General features: G+C 34.8%; 1 protein-coding gene across 2 annotated transcripts in view; it reads right to left on the minus strand.

The window, feature by feature from the left end:
- LRP1B (LDL receptor related protein 1B) overlaps positions 1 to 23,559 on the minus strand; it is a 1,943,477-nt gene that overhangs the window by 226,901 nt on the left and 1,693,017 nt on the right. For both annotated transcript variants that reach the window (XM_055261032.2, XM_063631317.1), the window contains exons 61-63: positions 9,223 to 9,411; positions 8,216 to 8,364; positions 2,275 to 2,368 (exon numbers count right to left, since the gene is read on the minus strand). In XM_055261032.2, the coding sequence (XP_055117007.1) occupies positions 2,275 to 2,368; positions 8,216 to 8,364; positions 9,223 to 9,411 (432 nt within the window). The remainder of the gene's footprint in view (positions 1 to 2,274; positions 2,369 to 8,215; positions 8,365 to 9,222; positions 9,412 to 23,559) is intronic.

Consider the following 23,559-nt stretch of genomic DNA (forward strand, 5'->3'; position numbering starts at 1 on the left):
TGCATTCACTTGTTCGCTGCAGGTTTATTCACAGTAACCAATATATGAAATCAACCACAGCGTCCATCAATGGATGAATGAATAAAGAAAGTGTGGTATATATACATGAGGGAATAATATTCAATAATTTACAATAGGAAATCCTGTTATTTGTGACAGCACGGATGAACCTGGAGGACATTATTTTACGTCATACCAGCCAGGCAAAGAAAGACAAATACCACATGATTTCACTTATATGTAGACTCTAAGAAAGTCAAACTCATAGAGACAGAGAATAAAATGATGGTTACCAGAGGCTGGAGATTGGGGAGATTAGGAAGATGTTGTTCAAAAGACACAAAATTTCAGTTAGATGGAAAAAATTACTTCAAGAGATCTATTGTACATCTTGTTGACTATGGTTAAAAGCAATATATTGCACACTTGAAAATTGCTAAGAGAATAGATTTTAAGTATTCTCATCACAAAAAAGCTAAGTATGTGAGGTAATGCATATGATAAATTGCTTAATTTTGCCATTCCACAATGTATATATATATATGATAACATCATGCTGCATACCTTAAATATATAGAAATCTACTTGTCAATTAAAAAATTTAGATATTAGTATTTAACCAAAACAAGGATCATAGGGAAGCTCTTAGATAACAGATGTCTTTTAGACATCAGTGCCTCAAAAAGACACTAAAGTAATATTTGATGACCATATATTCTGAAAGGAGTTAAATGGAAAAATTCCTAGTACTAAATCTGTAGTTAATTTTTCACATCAATATGGTTCCAGGATGAAATTTCAGTCAAAATTACAAATAGAGATCAGGAGCTGCAGGTCATTATAGTGAAATTTTCTCAGAGAACAGTCAATCTAGACAAGAAAGATCACCTTCTTAATTAAAAGACTAAATTAACATATTCATTCTTGTTTATTTCTAAGAATTACAAATGTAAGTTGCATTTAGTGTATTTACTGTTATCATAGAAAATTTACTTTATTGTGGGGAAAGTAATAACTTTCTCTTAATAAGAATCTCAGTAAGGTCACCAAAATAATTTATTCTTCCTTTGATATTCTTTTTAACTTAATAGGTTTTTTGAAAAGAATAATTCAGGCATAATAGTATACCTATCCCACAGAGATACTACTCTTTATATGTTGTCTATCATAGTAAAAAACAAAAACTATATTTAAAAAATCAAAGAGCAGTGGATCTTTCAGAAACATAAGATTATATTAGAAATGCAATGAGTTTTATAACATTTTTCCTTTTCATTTATTTGATTACTTACTGCTTTCAAACATATACACCATGTGAAACAACTTCAATGTGTGAGAGACTTGGGCATGACCAGAGAGATGGAATACAGCCTATCTAAGTAACTATCTAGATACCCTAAATTTCAAAAAAGCTTTATAATAAGGTGGTAGCAAGCTCTACAGTAGAAGAAGATAGCCAGCTTTTTCTGTCTTTCTGCAGTACAAGCCTAAGGATTTTGAACTCATTTGTTAAGGCCAAATCATGGCAACCAGGTACTGGGATGTGGAAGGAATTATTGTGATTGACTACGAGCATCTTCAACCTGACAGTGAAGTATTGGAGTGACCCATGGAGTGAAGTACAAAAGGCTATCAAGGAAGGAAAAGTCTGCTGACGTCCCATTACAACCAAAGTTACCAACGATTGCTGTAAAAGCAGCAGCTAACCACGCCAATGATAGTCAAATGTCAAGACATAATTGGTAGTATCTTTAGAGCAATTGCTAAGAACATACTAAATTACCTAGTGGCAATCTAATGATTTATATTGGAAAAATCAGACTTTTTAAGAATTTTCAGGATTTCAATGCTGACAGTAAATTTGAGAAATTATACTACTTAAAGATAAGATTTCAGTCTTTGAGTGACATTCTGGAAACTTGCCCATTTTTACTTCTAACTTGCTGACATATTAAGTCAAATTAATGCTGCTTATTACCCTACTGATCACTACATGAAGTAATGCCATTATTCCACAAGTAATCAAATTTGAGAAAGAAACAAAATCTAACACAAATGGCTGATGGCGCCATTCTAAACGTAACAGTTATCAGAGAGATAACCAAGATATTGCAACAATTTTTATTTTACTTTTAAAGAATGGCACTTAAAATTTTTCTATTTCAATTTTGGAAAAGTGTCAGAAGGCAATACTTTAGGTGTAGTTTCAATTTTCCAGGTCTGGGATATAAGGAACTCTAAATTCTGAATTTCAACATTTGCCAGTATACTCACGACAGTCATCAGGTTCATCAGATCCATCACCACAGTCATCCACGGTGTCACATTTCCACCAGAATGGAATACATTTGTCAGTTTTGCAACGAAACTAAAAAAGAAAAAAGAAAAAAATGTTGAAGAACCCAGTGCATATATAACAGAGATTTTAAAATTTGGCAACACAGCCTAGTCTACTTTTTTGCTGCAAATGTGAACAATGGTGATTTTGGAGAATTCCACAATAGGAACTAAATACACAACAAGCCACAACATGATCTTCCAGGAGAGCATACTGTTCAGGAAAACCTCTTGAGATGACCTGCAAACACAGACAAGCTCTCACATTTACATGTTGTCTGCAGAGCTACTTGGTTTTTGTGGTTGGTTGGTTGGCTTGTTGGTTGAGATAGGGTCTCCCTCTGTCACCCAGGCTGGAAGGCAGTGATGTGATCTTAGCTCTCTGGAGCCTCAACTTCTTGGGCTCAAGAGATTCTCTCACCTCAGCCTCCGGAGTAGCTGGGACTATAGGTACATGCCACCGTGCCCAGAAAATTTTTATATTTTTTGTAAATATGAGGTTTCACAATGTTGCCAAGGCTGATCTCAAACTCTTGGCCTCAAGTGATCCTCCCACCTAGGCCACCCAAAGTGCTGGATTATAGGCGTAAATAAATCACCGCACCAGCCTTAAAGGGCTACTTGTACACTACAGCAGCAGAGATGAGTAGTTGCTACAGAGATCCTGTGGCCTGAAAAGCCTACAATATTTACTATCTGGCCCTTTACAGGAAAAATTTGGCAAACACTAAATAGGTCTAAAAGCTATCAGGAATATCAGGAAGAGATATCCAGTTGAACTAATTTAGGTAATTTGAATTAATTTAATTTAATTGCATTTTATTCAGAATCTTGGGCAATTCAATTAACATCTCTCAGTCTGTGTTCTTTAGCCACCAAATGAGGATCTGAAGATAATCTGTAGTATCTTTTCCAGCTCTGTCATGCTGTGATTCCATAAAGATTCCTGAACACTGAAAATACTGCCTTTAGCCATGATGAGTATGGGCCCCATATAAATTTTAAGAATATCTCTTTAAAGCAGTTGAGGCCAACACAGTTCTTTGCGTTAAAATTCCTAATAAATACACGTGATCTTTTAGGACAAAGAGAAATTCTGATAATTTTTAAAAAAGAGGTAAAAATAAGGCTCAACATTTTTTTTTTGCTGACTTAAAAAAAATGAAAGCACAGAAAAAAACTCTTGTAATAAAACTGTTCTCCAGATTCCCTTAAAAAAAAAAAAAACTTTTCACTAAAAAAATTTATTAATATGTTTTATTTGTTGTATTATCCTTTCCACTTGAAACAGCTAAACAAAAAGCCATGAGAAAGATAATAATTCTATTATTTATAGAAATGGAAATTTTAACTCCTCCCTTTAAAAATTAACTATCAAGTGGCAGATTAACACTAGAGAAAGTAAGTGAGTTGTTATATGGCAATATTTATTTACTTACAGGCTATTTAGCACACAAGTGACTTGATACTGGAGACAAACTACAGAAGTTATTATTGCATATTACTTTTATGAGGGTCATTTGAACCCAAATGTAGCTGCTGAGACAGAGTAATTATTGTTCCTACTAACTTCATTATTGCCCAAATATAAACAGTGACCAAAAACTCAGTTAATTTATGTTTTAGTAATCTATTATCGTAAACTAATAATTTTCTCAGTACCATTCAGACAGAAGAAATTAAAGACAAAAATCTCACTTTCCATACAGAGCACATGCATCTGGAGTAGCTGCCACTAAAAAAATTCACTTGAAATTAGTTAAACCAAGCAGTATATAACGTTTAGTCAATTTCTCCTGGTATATCAAATTATTTTCTTCTTCAATTTAGTAGAACTTCAATGAAAAGCATGTATCACAATATTCATCTAGAATTGAAAACATTTCTCAATGTTAATTGAGATGATTTTCTAAAAGTTATTAACTTCTTTTAGAAGTGTTTATGTTGTTATTCCCATATAAGTGACTGACAGCAAGCTGGCATTTATCTTAGCATGTTACATACAAGGAAGATTTTAACAGAAAACTATAGCCTAGGTTTAATTATTGCTAATGAAAATAGATTAGCAATCTAAAGGTTTGTTCATTTAGAATACTGTTACTTTCTTCAAATAAGAGATTATTTGATGTTGGTTTTTGCTAAATTTGTCTGGATATGATGGAGTGGATTCATGATAGATTTACATCATTTAAAAAATATGAGTGTGAATTTTTTCTCCCAGTGGCAATACAAGAAGGAATAGAGCTCTATGAATCCAATGGGAGATCTGACCATTCAACTGATTTTTCCATATTTGCTTAGCTTGTACATGTCTGTTGTGTTTTTTTTTTTTTTTTTTTCCATAAAATAGGAGCGGATAAAACTTATCTTTATAGATAGTGACTGTCTGGGGATATGAGGGAAAGCAGTTACCCTTAACATTAAATATTTCTAGTCATTAAAATATATTAAAACACATTAGTATGAGAACATCAGGTCTCCTGAGTATCCTCAAAGTCCGATAATGACTGGAAAAATATCCAAATTGTATGTATTTTTAAATTCACTAAATGAACCCAATTTAAATAAACATGAACTGTTGGAATTATATATGATATAATGATTTTGCTCTTCTTTTGACTTTGAAAATAACATTAAAGGGTTTTGAGTTAAGGGAGGCCAGGGTAAAATATACTTATCTTATTTTTCATGTTAATCAATATTTTATTCTCACAGGAAGATCTCTTCTATTTCATGTCTTAGCTTCATTTTTACATACTTAAATTCAGTGACTTAAAAAAGATTAATGCTAAATATAAGTATAAAATAGTCTTCATCATAAATGTTCTCTAAGACTAATATAATCATAAAATAAACTGTAGACTGTAATTATCACCCACAAGTAAAACCTATAAAGAACCTACTAAATACATGTCTACTAATATGAATACAGGGATAAAATGCAATCCCGATATGGTAAAGTTTAGTTGAAACAAGATAAGTCTCCATTTTAAAGCTTAAGTAAAGCCATTATTAAGTTGACTTTTTTCCTAATTAAAATGATTTTCATTAAATATTTGAAATGACTAGTGTTATATGAATTGAACTTAATTTTTACTAGATTCTCAGATTATGTTTTCAATCCTAATAGAATTCTTATTGATGTGATTTGCCTCTTTGTTTCTAAAATAATACTATTTGGGGAACGTGCCATTTGTTGACAATCATTAGATGATAAATCAAAATCCCTAAGTAAGAATAAGTTAGGAATGCAAAATTTTCATCAGGATGCTTACTAGCATGATTCGTAACTGCCTAGATTATTTGCTTCCTTTAAAGGTCTACCTCACTGAAAATCACGTTTCTACAAACTGATTTTTCTCCAAGAAGTATACAAGAGATAGATTTTCCTCTCATTAGATCAGAAAAGAATCAGAGGTAAAATGGCCTCATAAACGAGAAGAGTTACAGGGATAACCACTAAGAGTTTGCATTACCTGTTCTTCATAAACTTTTTCTCTTTTTTTTATTTGTTTTTATTTTTTGAGGCAAGAGTTTCACTCTGTTGCCTAGGCTGGAGTGCAGTGTCATGATGTTGGCTCACTGCAGCCTCTGCCTCCTGGGTTCAAGCAATCTTCATGCCTCACCCTCCCGAGTAGCTGGGATTACAGGTCCTTGCCACCATGCCCAGCTAATTTTTAATATTTTTTAGTAGAGACGAGGTTTCACTATGCTGGCCAGGCGGCTCTCCAACTCCTGACCTCAAGTGATCCACCTGCCTCGTCTTCCCAAAGTGCTGGGATTACAGGTGTGAGATACCAGGCCTGGACAATTAAATTTTTCCTTGAAGATGAAACTAATGAAGTGATACCTCCTCTTTTTTTGTTGTTTTCAGAAGTATAGTTGAAAAGTATTGTCCACATTTGGATTTTTTGCTCTGTCTTGCTATTGTTGTTTTTAAAAATTCATGATAGACCACTGGGGGTATTTAAAAATTATAAATATTTTAGTGTTGTCATCATGGAAACCAAATTGGGAAATAATTTTATTAGATAAGTAATACTTTCAGAGTGAGTTAGGTTTTCATTTATTTGACTAATCTAATTTGTTGGCATTGGATAAACAGTTATAGGTCTTCATATGTAATATTTTGAAAAGTGTTATCCCTTTGATGCCTGTAGTGAGGCTGACATTTTATTCTCTGTGCCTTGCTATTTGAGATGTTCATCTGTGCTTCAAAGAATACTGTGACTTTGCTCTATTTTTAGTTGGCTATTAAGTCATCGTCACTGTAGTGGCTCAGGCAGGCATCATCTCTACTAAGCCAGTGACAGCCTTAGTTTTGGGCCTCAACGGACTGATATATGTATGATCATTCCAAAGCAAGGGACCAAAGATTATTTTAGAATAACCTGGATGGAGGTTACCTGAAAATTTGACTAAATAGCACCAATAGTATTAATAATTCTATTTTAAGATATTAAAAAATGTGATTTCTCTCTTTAATTTTACCACTAGAAATAATTCAATTGCTAATTTTATCTCTCATAGTGACTTACATTTCCGGCTCTTTAAAAATAATTTTTCTACACAAATACTCAGGGATTTATAATTAGAATAACACATTTTGTGTTAAAGCAGAGTCTATGGTGTGTGCTTTCAAAGAGCCATCAGAACCTCTTGAGGGCAGCTCACACTAATTATATACATAACTTGTTTACATAAATTTCAGCTGCAGTATAGGGCAAGAGTAATAATAACAACACCTACTATGTACCAGGGACTTTTCCCATTTAATCTGTATATGGCATAGAAATATTATAATCCCATTTAAAAGATGAGAAAACCAAGGTACTAAGAAGTAACAAACTCAATTTAAAGCCGAGTCTGCATTATGATCACAAAGGGTCTGGCTTCAGAGTCCATGCCCTTAACCTCCACACATTCTGACTCCCTGAAAAAGTTCTAATTGTTGTTATTTATGCAGTTCTTGCATGTATGATACTCCTAAATCTAATCTGAAAGGCAAGCTGAGCTAAATTTAGCTTCTCCATTTTGAAGATAAAAACGATCTAAGACAAATTTGGTCTCTTGCAATGAAATCATTGCTAGTAACTAGAAAATCAGAGAATTCAAACACAGAATTCTAAAAATACATTTAGTCATTTTAAGAACAAAATATAGTTTGACAGTTTTATCTTAAATCCAACAAGATAGTGGCTCATGTGTTACAAAATCCAGTTTTATAATGTCATATGACTGTTGTCCAAAATTTGACAGTAATAAAATCAAGTCCATGCAACTACCATACAGTAGACAACTTAACTCCTGGGATATCTTCAACTGAGAATAATTAAGTTTTATAGAAAAAGAGGTTTCAGAAGAAAGTTATTTTGATCACATAATTTATTTTAATAAAAACAAAATCTAGAGACTTACTCTCTATTGAATTTATCTTTTCCAGATCACCTACTCTAAGAAATAGAGAGTGGGGACAGTAACGTAGAGCAGATTATCTTGAGAGATTTCCTGCTCTGTTTAAACTCCACCTCCCTTTACCTACCCCATTCCTCAATGACCTTGCCTTATTAAACTACATAAAATCTCCTCTGCTCTTGCTGTTATGCCCACTTAGGATTTGAGTCATTGTATGGATCTGTGAAAGAATTTTTTCTTTTCTCTCTCTCTCTCTTTTTTTTTTCTGTTTGTTTGTTTCCTTTTTGGCCTTTATTTATTCTTCCTAATAGCTAAGGTCCCATTTTAATGAGGTGTTACAGTGTTTTCCTTTATTCTGTGACCATCTCTACAATGTATGGAATGATCATTCAATGTTATGCTAAACAAAAGAACTGATGTTTCACCATACACTCTATAATAAGATTCCCAGACCTCCACTCACCTGGCTGGCTGTGCAGTTGGATAAGCAAGTCCTGTTATCAGCTGCCAGATAGAAGTTGGTGGGACATGCACAAGTGTGGGTTTTTCCAGGGGCTAAAAGGCACAAATGACTGCAACCACCATTATTTATCATGCAGAGATGTTTGGAGACTACAGATAAGAAAGAAACAACAACAACAAAACAGGATAATCAAGACTAACAATATAACATGGGATTAGAGATAGGACTTTTAAGCTGCATAACTTGAATTGGAATAAATCTTTGTAATCAAGAACTCATCAAGACTATAAATATAATTTTACTTTGTCACAGATGCTACTCATTGTTCACTGACATTAATTTTACCATTCAATAATTTTAAAGGTGCATTTCTACAAAACAAAAATTTTAGTAGGAAAAAACTGTCCATGAGAAAAATAAAGTCTAGAAGCACTTTGGATGAAGACAAACATATGTTTGGAAATACAAACATAAAATAAAACAATGAAACAATGATCTACAACTACTAGTGTAATGACTTCGCTTTATAGGCCAGATAGGTTTTTTTTTAAGGAAAATAATCAAACCTTTATTTCACAAGGCCAGATGAAATTCCTATTAAACATATGCTGAAGAAAACTTGATAGAGTTGTCAGTTTTAAAACCCTACAGCTACTTAAACATAATTCCTCCTACTCAGCATTCCAGAAACTAAGGATCCTCTGTTTTGTAAACAAATTATTTCAAGAATACAGTCTTCACTTATCTGACTAAATGCATTATTATCATTTTAGCTTAATATGAGTTGAACAAATCCATAATTCTTTGTCCTATTATTGAACTTGTAATCATATGCCTTAAAAGCAGTACTTCAATATTGACTGAATTCTTCCATAAAGTGATGTTAAATAATTAAATCTAGTCATCTTCATCAAAAATAAAATTACATTTAACCTTGAAAGAATAAAAAATGGAATGTTATTGAAAGATGTTAATGCATTTATGGAAATCATGGAAAGAATAATTACCATCAGGTTGTCTATAAGAATGATACACCTGGATATCTGTGATGGCATGCCATGAGTTAATCAGTGAGAGTCTGTCTGCTCCCGATGTTTTATGGGCACGGCTGAGTGACTTGGTTTTCCCATCCGTCCAGTAGATGTAGTCTTCAAACAATGTTAGTGCAATCACCCCTGGAATATCTTGATTAGGGACTGTAATAGGAGATGGTAAGATTAATGTTCAGTCTTGGAAGACTGCCAGTTAAAATATTCAATACTACATGGGCTGACAGATACAACTGCTACAGAACTTCGTGTGAATAATTGCTGTGACAACCTGTCAGGCCAGCAAAGTTCTTTATTACCAGTTAAAAGAATGCAGGATTGGGCACAGGAGCTAGCTTTGCTCAGATTTAGCTTGGTTCAACCACTGGAAAAAAAAAGTGAATGTGATTCTTTCACCATGAAAGCCTGCTTCACCAGAAACAAATACCAGCCACCATTTGAAAATTCATAATTGATATACATATGTGTGTGTGTGTCTGTATATACATACACATATTTACATATATACATATATATCTCCTTCTGGTTGTTCTTAACTTAAATACTCAAATCTAAAGGTCATTGCCCTACTTTTTTCACCTGTAAAATGATTAAATTATAGATCCTGGAAGAAATCTGTCTACTACCTGGAAATAAAGTGGCTATGAAACTACTATAAACCTTTTCAGCCACTGAGATTTTATGAGCACTTTTACTTTCAAGGTGAGCTGGGGTGGGGTAGAGGGAAATAAGTGTGGCAGGTAATAATGTATTATGCAAATTTAATAGTCATAAAACTGTTTAGTTGCAGATTAAAATTGTTTTATAATTATTCTTTCTGATGTTTAAATGTTAACAGTAGAGTGAGCATCACAAATGTGAATTATTCATTTGAGAGAATCCAGGGTCCTATCCAGTAAATAAGATATGGTAAATTTGTTCAGTGGTTTGGGTTTAAATAATTTTAAACAGTGATAGAGTTTTCTTTGTGCTTCTGTTTTCTCAAGATTGACAAATAATAAATGGAGAAGCTGAAAATTCCCTAACTTATAAAAACATACTATTTCTCTGTATTAATTCTGAGATATACTTTTAGAAATTCTGACATGTTCATTAATGATAAAAGGTACTATATTTCCAGTAATATTTACTTTTTTCTTAATTAGATTTTAATGACTGAAAATTAATGTTTGGCATATTCCTCATTCAGTAGTAACTGAAAAACTATCAAAATTTCAAATACAATTTACTATTTATAGGAAGCTTTACAGCCTTATTTTTTAAATGCTGGGTAAATTTATATTATCAACTAAAGTAGATATTTTAAATTTTTTGATTTTTTATTTGTATCCTGAAAGGCCAAATGTTATCAGATAATTCACTACAACTAAGAGACAATAGAAATAAAAGAAATAAAATTAGAAACCTCAACATAAGTCATATATTAAGTCACTGAATAGTATTCATAATATAAAATCTAGCTAGAAATTCATCTCAGAACAGATACTGTGCATATGAAGGATGTAAACATTTCAAAAATCCAGATTTGTACACTTTAGATGTTTTGAATTTTGATGTAAAAATCTAGATGTGCATACAACTTGTCTATGTACTCTTGCAGACATAGATACCATTACTAAAATAATAAGTGAAATTAGATAAAATGAAAAGAAGAACACTTTACTATAATTAATTATGTATGAGCTATTGATATAAACTATTCCCACCATTTTTCTTTGACTGTATGAATTCATACAAAAAAGATGAAATAAATGTGGCAAAATGTTAATAATTAACTGAATCTTGGTGATGGGTGATTATTATAAGAGCCTTTCACCTTATATGTAGATTTCAAGATTTTTAGAATAAAATAAAAATTTACAGGAAATGTTGAAAGCCTCAAAATATTTAATGTGAATCTCGTTAGATGCAAAGGTGATAGTTAAATCATTAAATATGGGCTCAAAAAGTTAATAATTATTTTCAATGATCTCAATCCATAAGAGATTCAGTTTACTTTTGTAAGAAAAATAAAGTTATTTTAAGAATCTGCCAATTAGCATTTCAAAAGTAAGTCTTTTTCATTATTCAGCAGTAACTACAGGTGATATTTATTAAGCACTTGGGTACACTAGAACTAGGCCAGTGGGAGAGGCAATTTATATATTTTATTTACTACTCTCAAAAACTCTATTGTGCAGTAGTAGTGATATGGTTTGGCTCCATGTCTCCACCCAAATCTCATGTTGAATTGTAATCTCCAGTATTGAGGGAGGGACCTGGTGGGAGGTGATTGGATCATGGGGGCGGATTTCTCCCTTGCAATTCTCCTGCTAGTGAGTGAGTTCTCACGAGATCTGGTTGTTTAAAAGTGTGTAGCACTTCCCCCCTACACTCCCTCTCTCCTGCTGCCATGTGAAGACATGTTTGCTTCCTTTTTGCCCTTCTGCCATGATTGTAAGTTTTCTCAGGCTTCCCCAGCCATATCTCCTGTACAGCCTATGGAACTGTGGGTCAATTAAACATTTTTTCTTTATAAATTACCTAGTCTCAGATAGTTCTTTAGGGCAGTGTAAGAATGGACTAATACAAGTGAAGTTCATTTTGCAGATGAGGAAACTAAGACGCGGAAAATTTAAGTAACTTGGCAAAAGAGAGGTAGAAAAAAACTAGTAAATAAAAGTACTGGTATTTGAATCTTAGCTCTCTCCGGAGTGTGCTCTCTGGCCATGTGATACCCTTCCACCATGGGACGACACCAGATGCCAGTGCCATGCTCTTGAATTTTCCAGCCTCCAGGACCATGAGCCAACTAAACTTATTTTCTTTGTAAATTACCAAATCTGTAGTGTTTTGTCATAGCAACAAAAACCAGACTAAGACAGGAAGTACATGGAGCTAATAAAAAATAAACATGAAATGTGAAGGTATGAGAGAAACATTTAACAAACAAACCCTTAACTAATGCTGCGGTGTCGTTGAGTTCACGGGAAAAGTAGTCAATGTTGCCTAAAAATGATGATGACTATCACTTTTAAGAGAAAAGTTATATGACCAGTTGTCTATATAAAACTGCATTTGCTTAATTAACAGAGAAATGTGAAAAGTACATTTAATGAATCTTTCATTTACAGGTATTCAGTAGACACACAAAAAAGAATAAACAGAGCTGCTGTGTGGGCTGTAGTTTCACAGGTACTGACTATATATCTAAAGCCTATTTAAAAGCTGCTTACTCTACTTAAGTCTCTATTCAGTTTAACAGCATTATGTATTATACTGTTTCCAGAATTCCACTCCAGCACTAGGTTCCTAATTTTTATTTCATAGACTGTATCTTTCAGCAGAAAAGGGTTGATATTTGGCAAAAACAAATAAATCAAAGAAATACTCCTTTTGGGAGTTTTTCCCTTTGAGTCGAGCTGAATGCTATCCTGCTAAAGCTCAATATAATTATGACAAATAGAAAAGGTGGCCATCGCTTGAACCCGGGAGGCGGAGGTTGCCGTGAGCCAAGATTGCACCACTGCACTCCAGCCTGGGCGACAGAGCAAGAGTCTGACTCAAAAAATCAAAAAAAAAAAAAAAAAAAAAAAGAAAAAGAAAGAAAGAAAGAAAAAGAAAAGGTGGCCATCCAGAACATGGTTTTGGCTTAACTGTTGCCTCACAGCTTGATATACTCTATTACAATACTCTTGATTATTCATTTTTTTAGTTAGCATTTATCATGCCAAATAAGTATATTTCTGGGTAATATCATTCTAAATTTGTTTTTATGACTAATCTAGTTTAAATACTTAAGAAACAAATGCCCCAGTTACACAGTTCTCAGCTCTTGTTGAGTTAAAATCTCATAGTTAATGTTATGGGAGGATACAGCATTAGGATATTGGTAGCTCTGACAGGGCTTTCTGCACTGAGTTAGTATGTCAATAGACATTTCACTAGTAATACTATCTCATTTTCCATTCTTTGTCTCCCCAGATTTACTTTAAGAATCTAAATGTTATCTTAAAATATTTCTTTATGACCAGCAATCACTGTAATTTATTATTTAAAAATGACTATAGGCCAGGCATGGTGGCTGACACCTGTAATCCCAGCATTTTGGGAGGCCGAGGCAAGCTGATCACCTGAGGTAAGGAGGTCGAAACCAGCCTGATCAACATGGTGAAACCCTGTCTCTACTAAAAATACCAACATAGCTGGGCATGGTGGTGGGCGCCTGTAATCCCAGCTACTTGGGAGACTGAGGCAGGAGAATCCCTTGAACCCGGGAGGCAGAGGTTGCAGTGAGCCGTGATTGCACCATTGCACTCTAGCCTGGGCAACAGAGCAAGACTCAGTCTCAAAAAAAAAAAAAAAAAAGGTTATAAAGTCTTTATTCATATTTTCAAAAGTAAAAAATAAGATATAGAATGCAATCACCAAATTCTGTTATTACTTTTATGAAGGAATCAAGATTACAGAGTAACATGAGCTTAGAATTGATTTACTTGAGTTATAAAGAGTTTACATATTGATTTGAAGGAAATACCTAAACAATCAGTCATCCATTAAGGTCAACTTATCCCTCACGCTATGACTATGTTTGGAAAGGTAATCCCCTAAAACTTTAAAGTTCACAAACATATCAAATAAAACATTAAATCCTACTATCTTTTTCTTTTTAATGTATTTTAAGACACTCCCATTTTTTAAAAGAATTCTTGCTGCCATTATCCCAAGTAAAGGCTCATATCCCCTCACACCAGGAATACTGCAAAATTATTCTAACTTGTCACCTTATTTTTAATCCTTTCCAATCTCTTTTATATTAGTCAGAATTGCTGCAGAAAATAGAGAACACATCTTTAAATGATAGTTGAAGAGAGTGTAATAAAGAATTATTTATAGAGATGGACATGCAAAGATACAAATAATGCATTGCTTTTTACTAGGTCTGTTACCAGAAGCTAGTGAAAAATGCAGCTGAGGGGAATAAAACCATCCAACAAGAGCAGTGGTCTTTAGTAGGTAGGCTCAGCCACTGCTAAATCATTATAGTTGAGCGTAGATGGAAAGGGGGTGAATAAATATTCTGACTTCTTTTTCTGTCTACTATCTAATGTCCTTGCAATGCAATTCATGGAGGAAATCCAACTTGATGTGGGAAGGTAAAAGAGCCTGGGTGAGGTAGTCCACGTAGGTCAGCTTTCTGGCACAGGAAGAGGGCAAAGAGGCAAAGCCAGGATAACTAGAACTCCCACTAATTAATATTTCTCATATTTTTTCATCTAACATATATCTTCCCAAATCAAAAACCATCCATGACACCCATTCCCTGGGTAATATGGTGCAGATTATCTAGCTTGACTAAAACACCATCTGTCTTCAGGAGAGAGAACCAAGTATGCTCATTGATCCCCTCTTTTGAGAGACCCTGACACTAATAATTCCCCCTGATATTTTTCTAGAAGAATAGGAGCACAATGAGATGTGTAGAGAAGATAGGGCATGACTTAAAGTAACATAATGTGAAAAACAAAAAGAAAGTGATGAGAAAGAAAAACAACACTGAAAAAATGGGGTGAGATTAAACAAAGGCTACGAAAAACTGTAGTCTGGTAAACAGATGATAATATTAGACGGCAGTAGAAAGTGATTTAACGTGACAAAGAAAGTGGAAGATTCATGACAGTGGCCAGTGGGAGGGTGGGTGGATAATGGTTTCCAGTTGATGAAGAGTGACAAAGAGTGGGTGGGTGGGAAAACGGCCAGGGTAGACTAATCTCCAGAGAAGGATCGTTGAGCCAGAGCTTTAGTTAAAAACACCTGGGAGAAAAAGATCATGCTTTATATAACTTTAGGGCCAAGGATATTTGCACTTTGCTAATAATTATGCATGTCTCCTTTGTCTCCTCCTGTGCAAACCATTTAAAAAAATTTTTTCCTAAAACCTACAACGAGCAGCTCTGAAGTGTTTTGTTTAATTTTTGTCTCTGTGAACATTTTGCCTGCTTACTCTTTAATGCAATCCTACTTGATAGTAACAAAAAGAATCACAAATAAAATTTAGGCACCAAGGTCCAAAATCAATTTTTCAAAACAAACAAAAGCATTAAGAAACGACAGGAACATGAAGGATGGCCAACATTTCCAACTGTTACGATAGAATATTGAAAGTTTATTTTTCCGATATTAAATATCATGGTCCTTCAATGAGAACTTGCTGGGATGGAAAGTAGCTTTTCCTTTTAGTATATGTCACAGATCAGGAAGATCAGAGCTGACAGTGCCTGAAAGTAGATTATATGCTAACTTTTGAATAGTGATATTGATCAAATGTCCAAAATAAACTTGTGTCTCTCCTTAGTATAGTAGTTTCTACTGGGACACTTAAATACGTGTAATACATAATGTCAAAGCATAGAAATTAATACTGTGGCCAGGAGTGGTGGCTCACGCCTGTAATCCCAGCATTTTGGGAGGCTGAGGTGGGTGGATCACCTGAGATCAGGAGTTCGAGACCAGCCTGGCCAGTATGGTGAACCACCATCTCTACTAAAAATACAAAAATTAGCCGGGCATGGTGCTGCATGCCTCTAGTCCCAGCTACTCGGGAGGCTGGGGTAGAAGAATCGCTTGAATCTGGGAGGCAGAGGTTGCAGTGAGGCAAGATTGTGCCACTACACTTCAGCCTGGGTGACAGAGCGAGACTTTGTCTCAAAAAAATAATAATAATAAAAAATAAATAAAAAAGAAATTCATACTGTATTTAGAAATCTTTTTTAGATTTAAGCCATTATTAGAGCTGAAGGCATGCATAGCCCATTATTTTCTAGTATTTCTTGCCTCATGTTGTCTATGTTCTCATTTCAAATAATATGTACCCTCCATATAGATTAGGAATATTAAATTTAATATCATTTAATCCCTTCCTTTCTCTTACCTATTTTTAAATTGCTTATAATAAAGGTCAAATATAGCCATTTCAATATCTACCATCCAAAGAGTATTCCTGTTAATGAATGTGAAGTTTTATAAAGCAGACTGTCTAAACTGTAGTACACTTGTTTTGAAAACAAGACTGACTAAAAATACATTAGTAGGACGATGACAATTCTCTCTAACCTGTGAAGTAAACAAAGCAACATTGGTTCATGCACTTGGTAAAGTATATTCCTTTTGCTTCGAAACTTTCTGGGCCATTCTGCTGGTGATAAACCCTTCACAGTACACAGAAATGAATGTGATAGTCTGAACCTGACTATAAGTACTTACTATAAGAATTATTATATTCAACACACATATACATAGGAATTTCTTTGTTAGAGAGTCTTAATAAAAACTGAAGCCTTTGAAAAGCATTTGCCTCTGGGACAGATATCAAGTATAGTTATTTACATGAGTTTAGTATCTGGTCTTCTCATATTCCTGCAATTATAAATATATTTCTAAAATAAAAATGTAGAAGAGTGTAACATATTACAAGCATTTTCAAATGTGCTTGCATTAGACCATTCTTGCATTTCTACAAATAAATACCTGAGACTGGGTAATTTATAAAGAAAAGAGGCTTAATTGGTTCATGGTTCTTCAGGCTTTACAAGAAGCATGGTGCTGGCATCATCTGTTAGGCCTCTAGGGAGGCGCCAAGAAGCTTATAATCATGACAGAGGAAGAAGGGGGACCAGACACATCACATGGCAAAACAGGAGCAAGACGCAGGTGGGGAGGTGCCACACACCTTTAAATGACCACTATCATGAAGACAGCACAAGCCATAAGGGATCTGCCCCATGACCCACCACCTCCTACCAGGCCCCAACTCTAGCACTGGGGATTATGATTCAACAAGAGATTTGGGCAGGAACAAATATCCAAACTCTATCAGTGTTCTAGGTAGTCCCAGCAAAAAGTAAGCATAAGTGAGAGAATTGATAGAACAGTCCTCCTCTGTCCTAGATTCAACCTCGGCCAAATTCCTGTTAAGAAATGTTAGGAAATCACTGAATAAATAGAAGCCTTATTCTATGAATAAGAACATTGCACAATAGTCTGGCAAAGCAACATGCCTAAATTAGGAAGTAACTGGACCTGAAGTAAACCTACTGATCCCTAATCTACTTATTCTTTTCGCATACTCCACCACCTTGTATTTGGAATAGATGAGATTGTTGAAAATGACTGATAACTCAAATGAGGGTAATACTTAAAAGTTCCTATTTTTACAAGCATGTGGAACACATGACATTTGCAAAAAAAAAAAAAAAAAAACAGCAAAAGAAAAAAAAACTCCCTAAACATATATGCAAATTTAATGCATTCAAGGGACAAAACTGAAAGACATGATTGACACTGAAATTCTAAGACATTTTAGAAATGGCAGTTAATTTCAATTTATTTTACTGGTTTAGAAACATTTCTATAGTAATTGAATTGTATTTTGCTCTCTTCCATTAACTTTTATTGTATTGTAAACAGCAGCACATCAACACCGTTGGCATAAAATAGCCTGTGAAATCTACTGTTTGTAATGGACTGTGAATGATAGAATTTTTTTCAAAAGTACTAAAATGCAATATCTTACCAAGAAAGAAACACTCTAGAATATTATAAAATAGTGGAGGTCGGGGGGTGGAAGTATTATTTCAATTTCCTCCTTTTTTTTTTTTTTTTTTTTTTGGTGGGCTACAGCGGATATCTAAATTTTCTAAAAATCCAAATGCAAGAGAGATTGGGTTTCGGAATATGTGAACACAAAATATTCTATTTGTCTCTTTCAGTGTTTTTATTTTTGTCTTCAGAACAAACTCTTACAATATATTTCACGCCATTTCCCCAGTAACATGCTGAGATCTAGATTCCTTTTTCCAAAATTAATTAGACTAACACTGCATGGGTTATGATTTAGATATTTAAATCCAAACACAGAACTGCCCCCTCACAACACAAACTGGATTCCCAGAGCAATAAACAAACAACAGAGTTAGACTACAATATTGACACTTTAATATGAGGCTCTTCAGGTCTGGGGTATAGAAACAGTTATCCTTTAAATGATGAGCTGTAGTGAACATAATTGCTAGAAATTTTAAACAATTTTGCTCACAAAATATAAAAGAGTTCAGTGGTAAACTATAGTTCAGAATCATACCCAACTATTACTCTTCAGAGAAAATTAACAGTTAGAGTATAATTTTTTCCAAAATGCTGGATAAAATATGTACATAACCAACTGACTTAACACAAAGTTAAATCATTTTTGGATACACTGAAGAGTATCCTGAAAAAAACAATTTATTGGAACAAATAAACTTAAAAACTCAAGGTCAAACATAACTTTTTCTTAGTTCACCCTTTTGTTATTAATGTTCACACAGTATTTTCAGCCTTTTCTTTTCCAAAATACTACCTACCTGCCTAAAATATCGGAAGTTCAATGGCACAAGCAACCAAAATTGAAAAGAACTAAATCTGAATTTATTTACTTTGATACAAGTGGTCAAAAATAAATTTCAGTCAAAATAGAATTTTCTAATATTTACCTTTCTTTTCATTAAATGGAAAATGAAATCTCTAAGCTAAGGTATATATGCAATGTTATTTCTAAAATTTTTCTCAGGAGATATTTTTAACTAATGTTAATAGACAATCCATTCAGAGAAGGCTATACTTTTTGCAATGCATAAAATCAATAAAAAATCTCAAATTTATAACAAATTTTTTCTTATGTGCAGGGAATGTAGTTACTTTAACATAGCAAACTCTAATATGCAACTATCCCACTAAATCATGGTGCTATGGTCTTAATGTTGGTGTCTCCCCAAAATTCATATGTTGACACCTAATATCTCATATAACAGTATTAGGCCTGGTGCAGTGGCTCATGCCTGTAATCCCAGCACTTTGGGAGGCCAATGCGGGTGGAGCACTTGAGGTCAGGAGTTCAAAACCAGCCTGGCCAACATGGTGAAACCCCATCTCTAGTAAAAATTAAAAAAAAAAAAAAAATTCGCTGGGCCTCGTGGCAGGTGCCTGTTAATCCCAGCTACTTGGAAGGCTGGGCCAGGAGAATTGCTTGAACCTGGGAGGTAGAGGCTGCAGTGAGTCGAGATCAAGCCACTGCACTCCTGCCTGGGAGAGAGAGGGAGACTCCATCTCAAAAAAAAAAAAAAAAAAGTCTTAAAAGGTGGAGGTGGAGGCTTTGAGAAATGATTGTCATGAGAGTTCTACCCTCATGAGTGAAATCGACACAGAAATTGGTTGAATTGTGTTTGCATCCTAGTATTTTGTGGAAAGCAGAACTTAACAGCAATAAAATAGGATATCTGCCAGAAGAAATCTCTAAGTAAAGTGTTGAAGGAGGTACTTGGCTTTGTTGCACTGTTTATAGTAAAATGCAAGGAGAGAAAGGAATTACAAATGGAATTTAAAACCAAAATGAAAGCAGAAAAAGATTTGGAAAATTGTCAGCCTGGCCATCTTGTAAAGAATGAACAAGCATTTGAGAGAGAGAATATCAAGGGTGTGGCCAAGGGATCATTTGATAAAGAGATTAGTATAGATGGGTGGAAGCCAGGTGCTACTTATCAAGACAGTGTAAGAATGACCTCAAAAGCATTTTGGAGCTCCTCAAGGCTACCCCATCCATCACAGGCCCAGAATGCCAGAGGCTCGGAAGCAGAACCATTTCAAGGCTTTTCTCCCCACTTTTCCATGTGGTGCTCTTTAGCCAGGCCAGGTGTGGTGCAAGCAGGCCCTGATGCAACTCAGGCTGTCCCTTTGGAAGTCAAATATAGTAAGTCTTGGTGATGTTCACACACCGCAATTTCCACCAGGATGCAGAGTGCACATGCAGCAAGGGCCTGGCTGCCTTGATCGAAACTTCAAAAAATGCCACAGAGAGCCTTGGGGTTGGGGTAGACAACTGCCACAGGGGTGGGGCCACAGTAGAGAGCTCCTATTATTAGGGCAATGCATAATGGAGCCATGGGGTTGGGCCACTGCAGTGTCCTTTATAAGGCAATGCCAAGCAGAACTGTGGGGGCGGAGTCACCTGGAAACTTCAGACTGCTAGAGCCACCAGCTTGCAACTTCAGCCTGGGAGAGCCACAGGCATGAGATTCCAACCCATAAGAGGTGGAAAATGGGCTATACCCAGAAAAATTATTGAGGCAGGCCCCCCTGGAACTTTTGGAGCCCAATCGCCACACCAGTGTGTCCAGAAGGCAAAATTTAGAGAAGTTTATTCAAGAATATGAAGGCTTTCTCTACAGCTTCCCTCTTCTTCTGAGCTCTCACCAGATATGCTCTTAAGAAAAGATTATCTTGGAACCTTAAGATTTAATGTTTTCCTCTTTGGTTTTGGTGTTTGGTCAGGACACTATTACCTTTTTCTTCTTTCTTATTTCTCCCTTTTGGAATGGAAGTGTTTATCCTACGCCCAGTGCACCATTGTATTTTGGGAGCAGATAATATGTTTGATTTTACAGGTTCACAGCAGGAGAACAATAAATCATATCTTAAGTTTCACTCATCGGATTTAGAAAAGATATAGAGAAGACTACAGACTTTTGAGTTAGTGTTGGAACAAGTTAAGAATTTGGGGGCTATGGAGATCAAATAAGTGTATTTTGCACATAAGAAGGACATGAATATTGGGGGCCCAGGGATAGAATGCTATGGTCTGAATGTTGACGTCCCTCCAAAATTCATATATTGGAACCTAATACCCAGTGTGATAGTACTAAGAGGTGGGCCTTTGGGAAGTGATTAAGCCATGAGGACTCTATCCTCATAAATGGGAATGGTGCCCTTATAAAAGAAACTCAAAGGAGCTCACTAGCCCCTTCTGCCGTGAAAGGACACAGCAACAAGGAACCATCTATGAAGCAGACAGTGAGCCCTTTACTAGACACTGATTCTACTGGCACCTTGATTGATCACGGACTTCCCAGCCTCCAGAAATGTATGCAATAAATTATCCAGCCAATAGTATTCTGTTAAAGCATCCCAGACAGACTAAGACACAGGGTATACATTTTAAAGCAACATCACTGCTCTTTTCATTTTGAAAAAGATACAAAAAATATTTGGATTTACTGAGATACATGCTTTCTTTTATAGTAATTATATTCTAGTGGCTTTGTTTTTGTGTGTTTTTTCCTCATATATTATGCAATTTACCTGTCCAATACTTAAATCAATCTGAAAGATTTCAGGTATGGATTCAACTTTATTTGTGTAAGTGTACACTTATGCTATAACTATTAATATCAGAAGCTCTAACAAGTAGGTTTCAATCTTCAATTGTCTGTTCAAAAACAAGGGTGCTGTGTGAAAACTGGAAAGAAAGCAGGCCCTGGAATTAGGTAGATTTCAGTTCAAATTTTGATTCTTTTGATTACTAGCTCTGTGACTTTGAACAGGTTACTTAATCTCTTTGAACATATTCCCTTGCTGGCAAATGGCTTTAATAGCACTTATTACATATATAGGTTGGTAGAATAATTACAAGAGCACATATTGCATCAAGCACAGTCCCTTGAAATCAGTAGGCTTCTAATAAAAGACTTAGTTCATAAGAGGATGACCCCTGTTCTTGGAATCCCATTAGCAGGCTAAGAAAATGTCCGTTAAAAGACAAAATAAATACTATGTGTAAAATGTACAGGACAAGGTAATGATCAAGAGTATAGGTTTTCTCCTCCATCATTAATTTGATTAGTTTACAAGTGTTCAACTTTAAAATATGTTAGTAATCTTTATGATAACACTCCGGACTGGGGATTGTTTTGGCAGTTTGATATTTTCATCAAGGTTGAATGAGAAAGCATTTAATTATTACAGATTTCCAAACTCCCTCTCTTAGGCTTAAATTAAGGAAGACTCATTTGAGATTAAAACGTAGAGATTTGGCAAAGATTCTGAAAGTGTTGATTGATCCATGTAACTGGAGGTTTAAAGTTCTAGTTCTGGACTTCCCTTTCGTGTCATATTTTTCAACACCCTTATTTCTACAAATGAGGCAACTGAGGTCCAGGGACTTTAACTACACTGTTCAGGGTGAATAAGCTAGTTAGCGGTAGATCCCATCCCAACCTGACCCAGATCCTTGAGGTTCCCAGACTTCTTTTAAGATCTTAAAGGTTTGCTTTCTCCAGTTTGAGGAGATCCTTTCACTGAAAGATCAGTACTCCAGCAGAGGCGTATTACTTCTTATCTAAAATCAAAGCCTAAAATTCTCCTAGGAGGGTTTCAGTTTGGGAGTTGTAAGGAATCAAACCCAAATATATGGACCTACAAGAAGAATATTTTTATTTATACATTAGGATCAGTCTGTTTTCATATAACAATGTATTTAAAAACTGAATATTTCTACCTAGACGACACCCTCAAATTGGCAAGTCTCTCACTGGACCTATTCCATGTCTCAAGAGAGAGTAGGAGGAAATAGTGTCACTTATTTGCAAACTTTATTCTAGTTAAATTATCAGGTTTACTGAAATGCCTTTTAGGGAAGGGCATAATATCTACTGTTTAACCACGTCTTTAGAATAGCACTTTTGCTGTTAAAATTAACGCATCTCCCACCAAAATACAGCATCGTAACATAGAGATTCTGAATATCTAAATTAGGCTTAGTTTGGCACTATTAATTCTTTTTAAAACTGTACAAATATATGCAAAACTAATAAGTCATCAAATATTGTAATTCTTTTCCCCTAGCTAATTCAATAATAATATAAATCATTTACTTAATTTTTATAATGCCACTACCAGTATTTCTAAGCTTATATATATCTCCAGTTTGATCTACTACATAACTATTGAACCTAACACTGTATTTCCATTCCCACAGCTATAATCACTTCAAACATTTTCTCCTAAAATATTTTAACAGTCTCTAAATTGGTTGCCCTTCCAGGGTCTTTCATTTCGCATGCTGTTGTCAAATCTAATAACAGCACTCCAACAACTAAACACCATCAATAGCTCCCTGTGACCTAAGGATAAATTCCAAATTACTTAGCATACAAGGCTTGTGACAATCTGGCCCCAATTTGCCCTTGTTCATATAGTGTCATTATCTCCTTCTTATATGACTTCGAGTCATAGCCAAATTGAGTAAACCCCATGCTATTTCAAGACTCTATTACATCTTTGCACATGCTGTTCCCTCTGTGTGAAGAATCCTTACATTTTCCCTCTATGGGGAGCTTTTACTTAATCTCTCAAACTGCTCAAAGATCTTCCCACTTTAGCAGTCTTCAGTACTCCTGCCTGCATTTTTGGAATATTTTGCACATACTTCTTACCCCCAATCTAATT

This window comes from Symphalangus syndactylus, chromosome 22, assembly GCF_028878055.3.
Source record: "Symphalangus syndactylus isolate Jambi chromosome 22, NHGRI_mSymSyn1-v2.1_pri, whole genome shotgun sequence".
Classification (NCBI taxonomy): Eukaryota; Metazoa; Chordata; class Mammalia; order Primates; family Hylobatidae; genus Symphalangus; species Symphalangus syndactylus.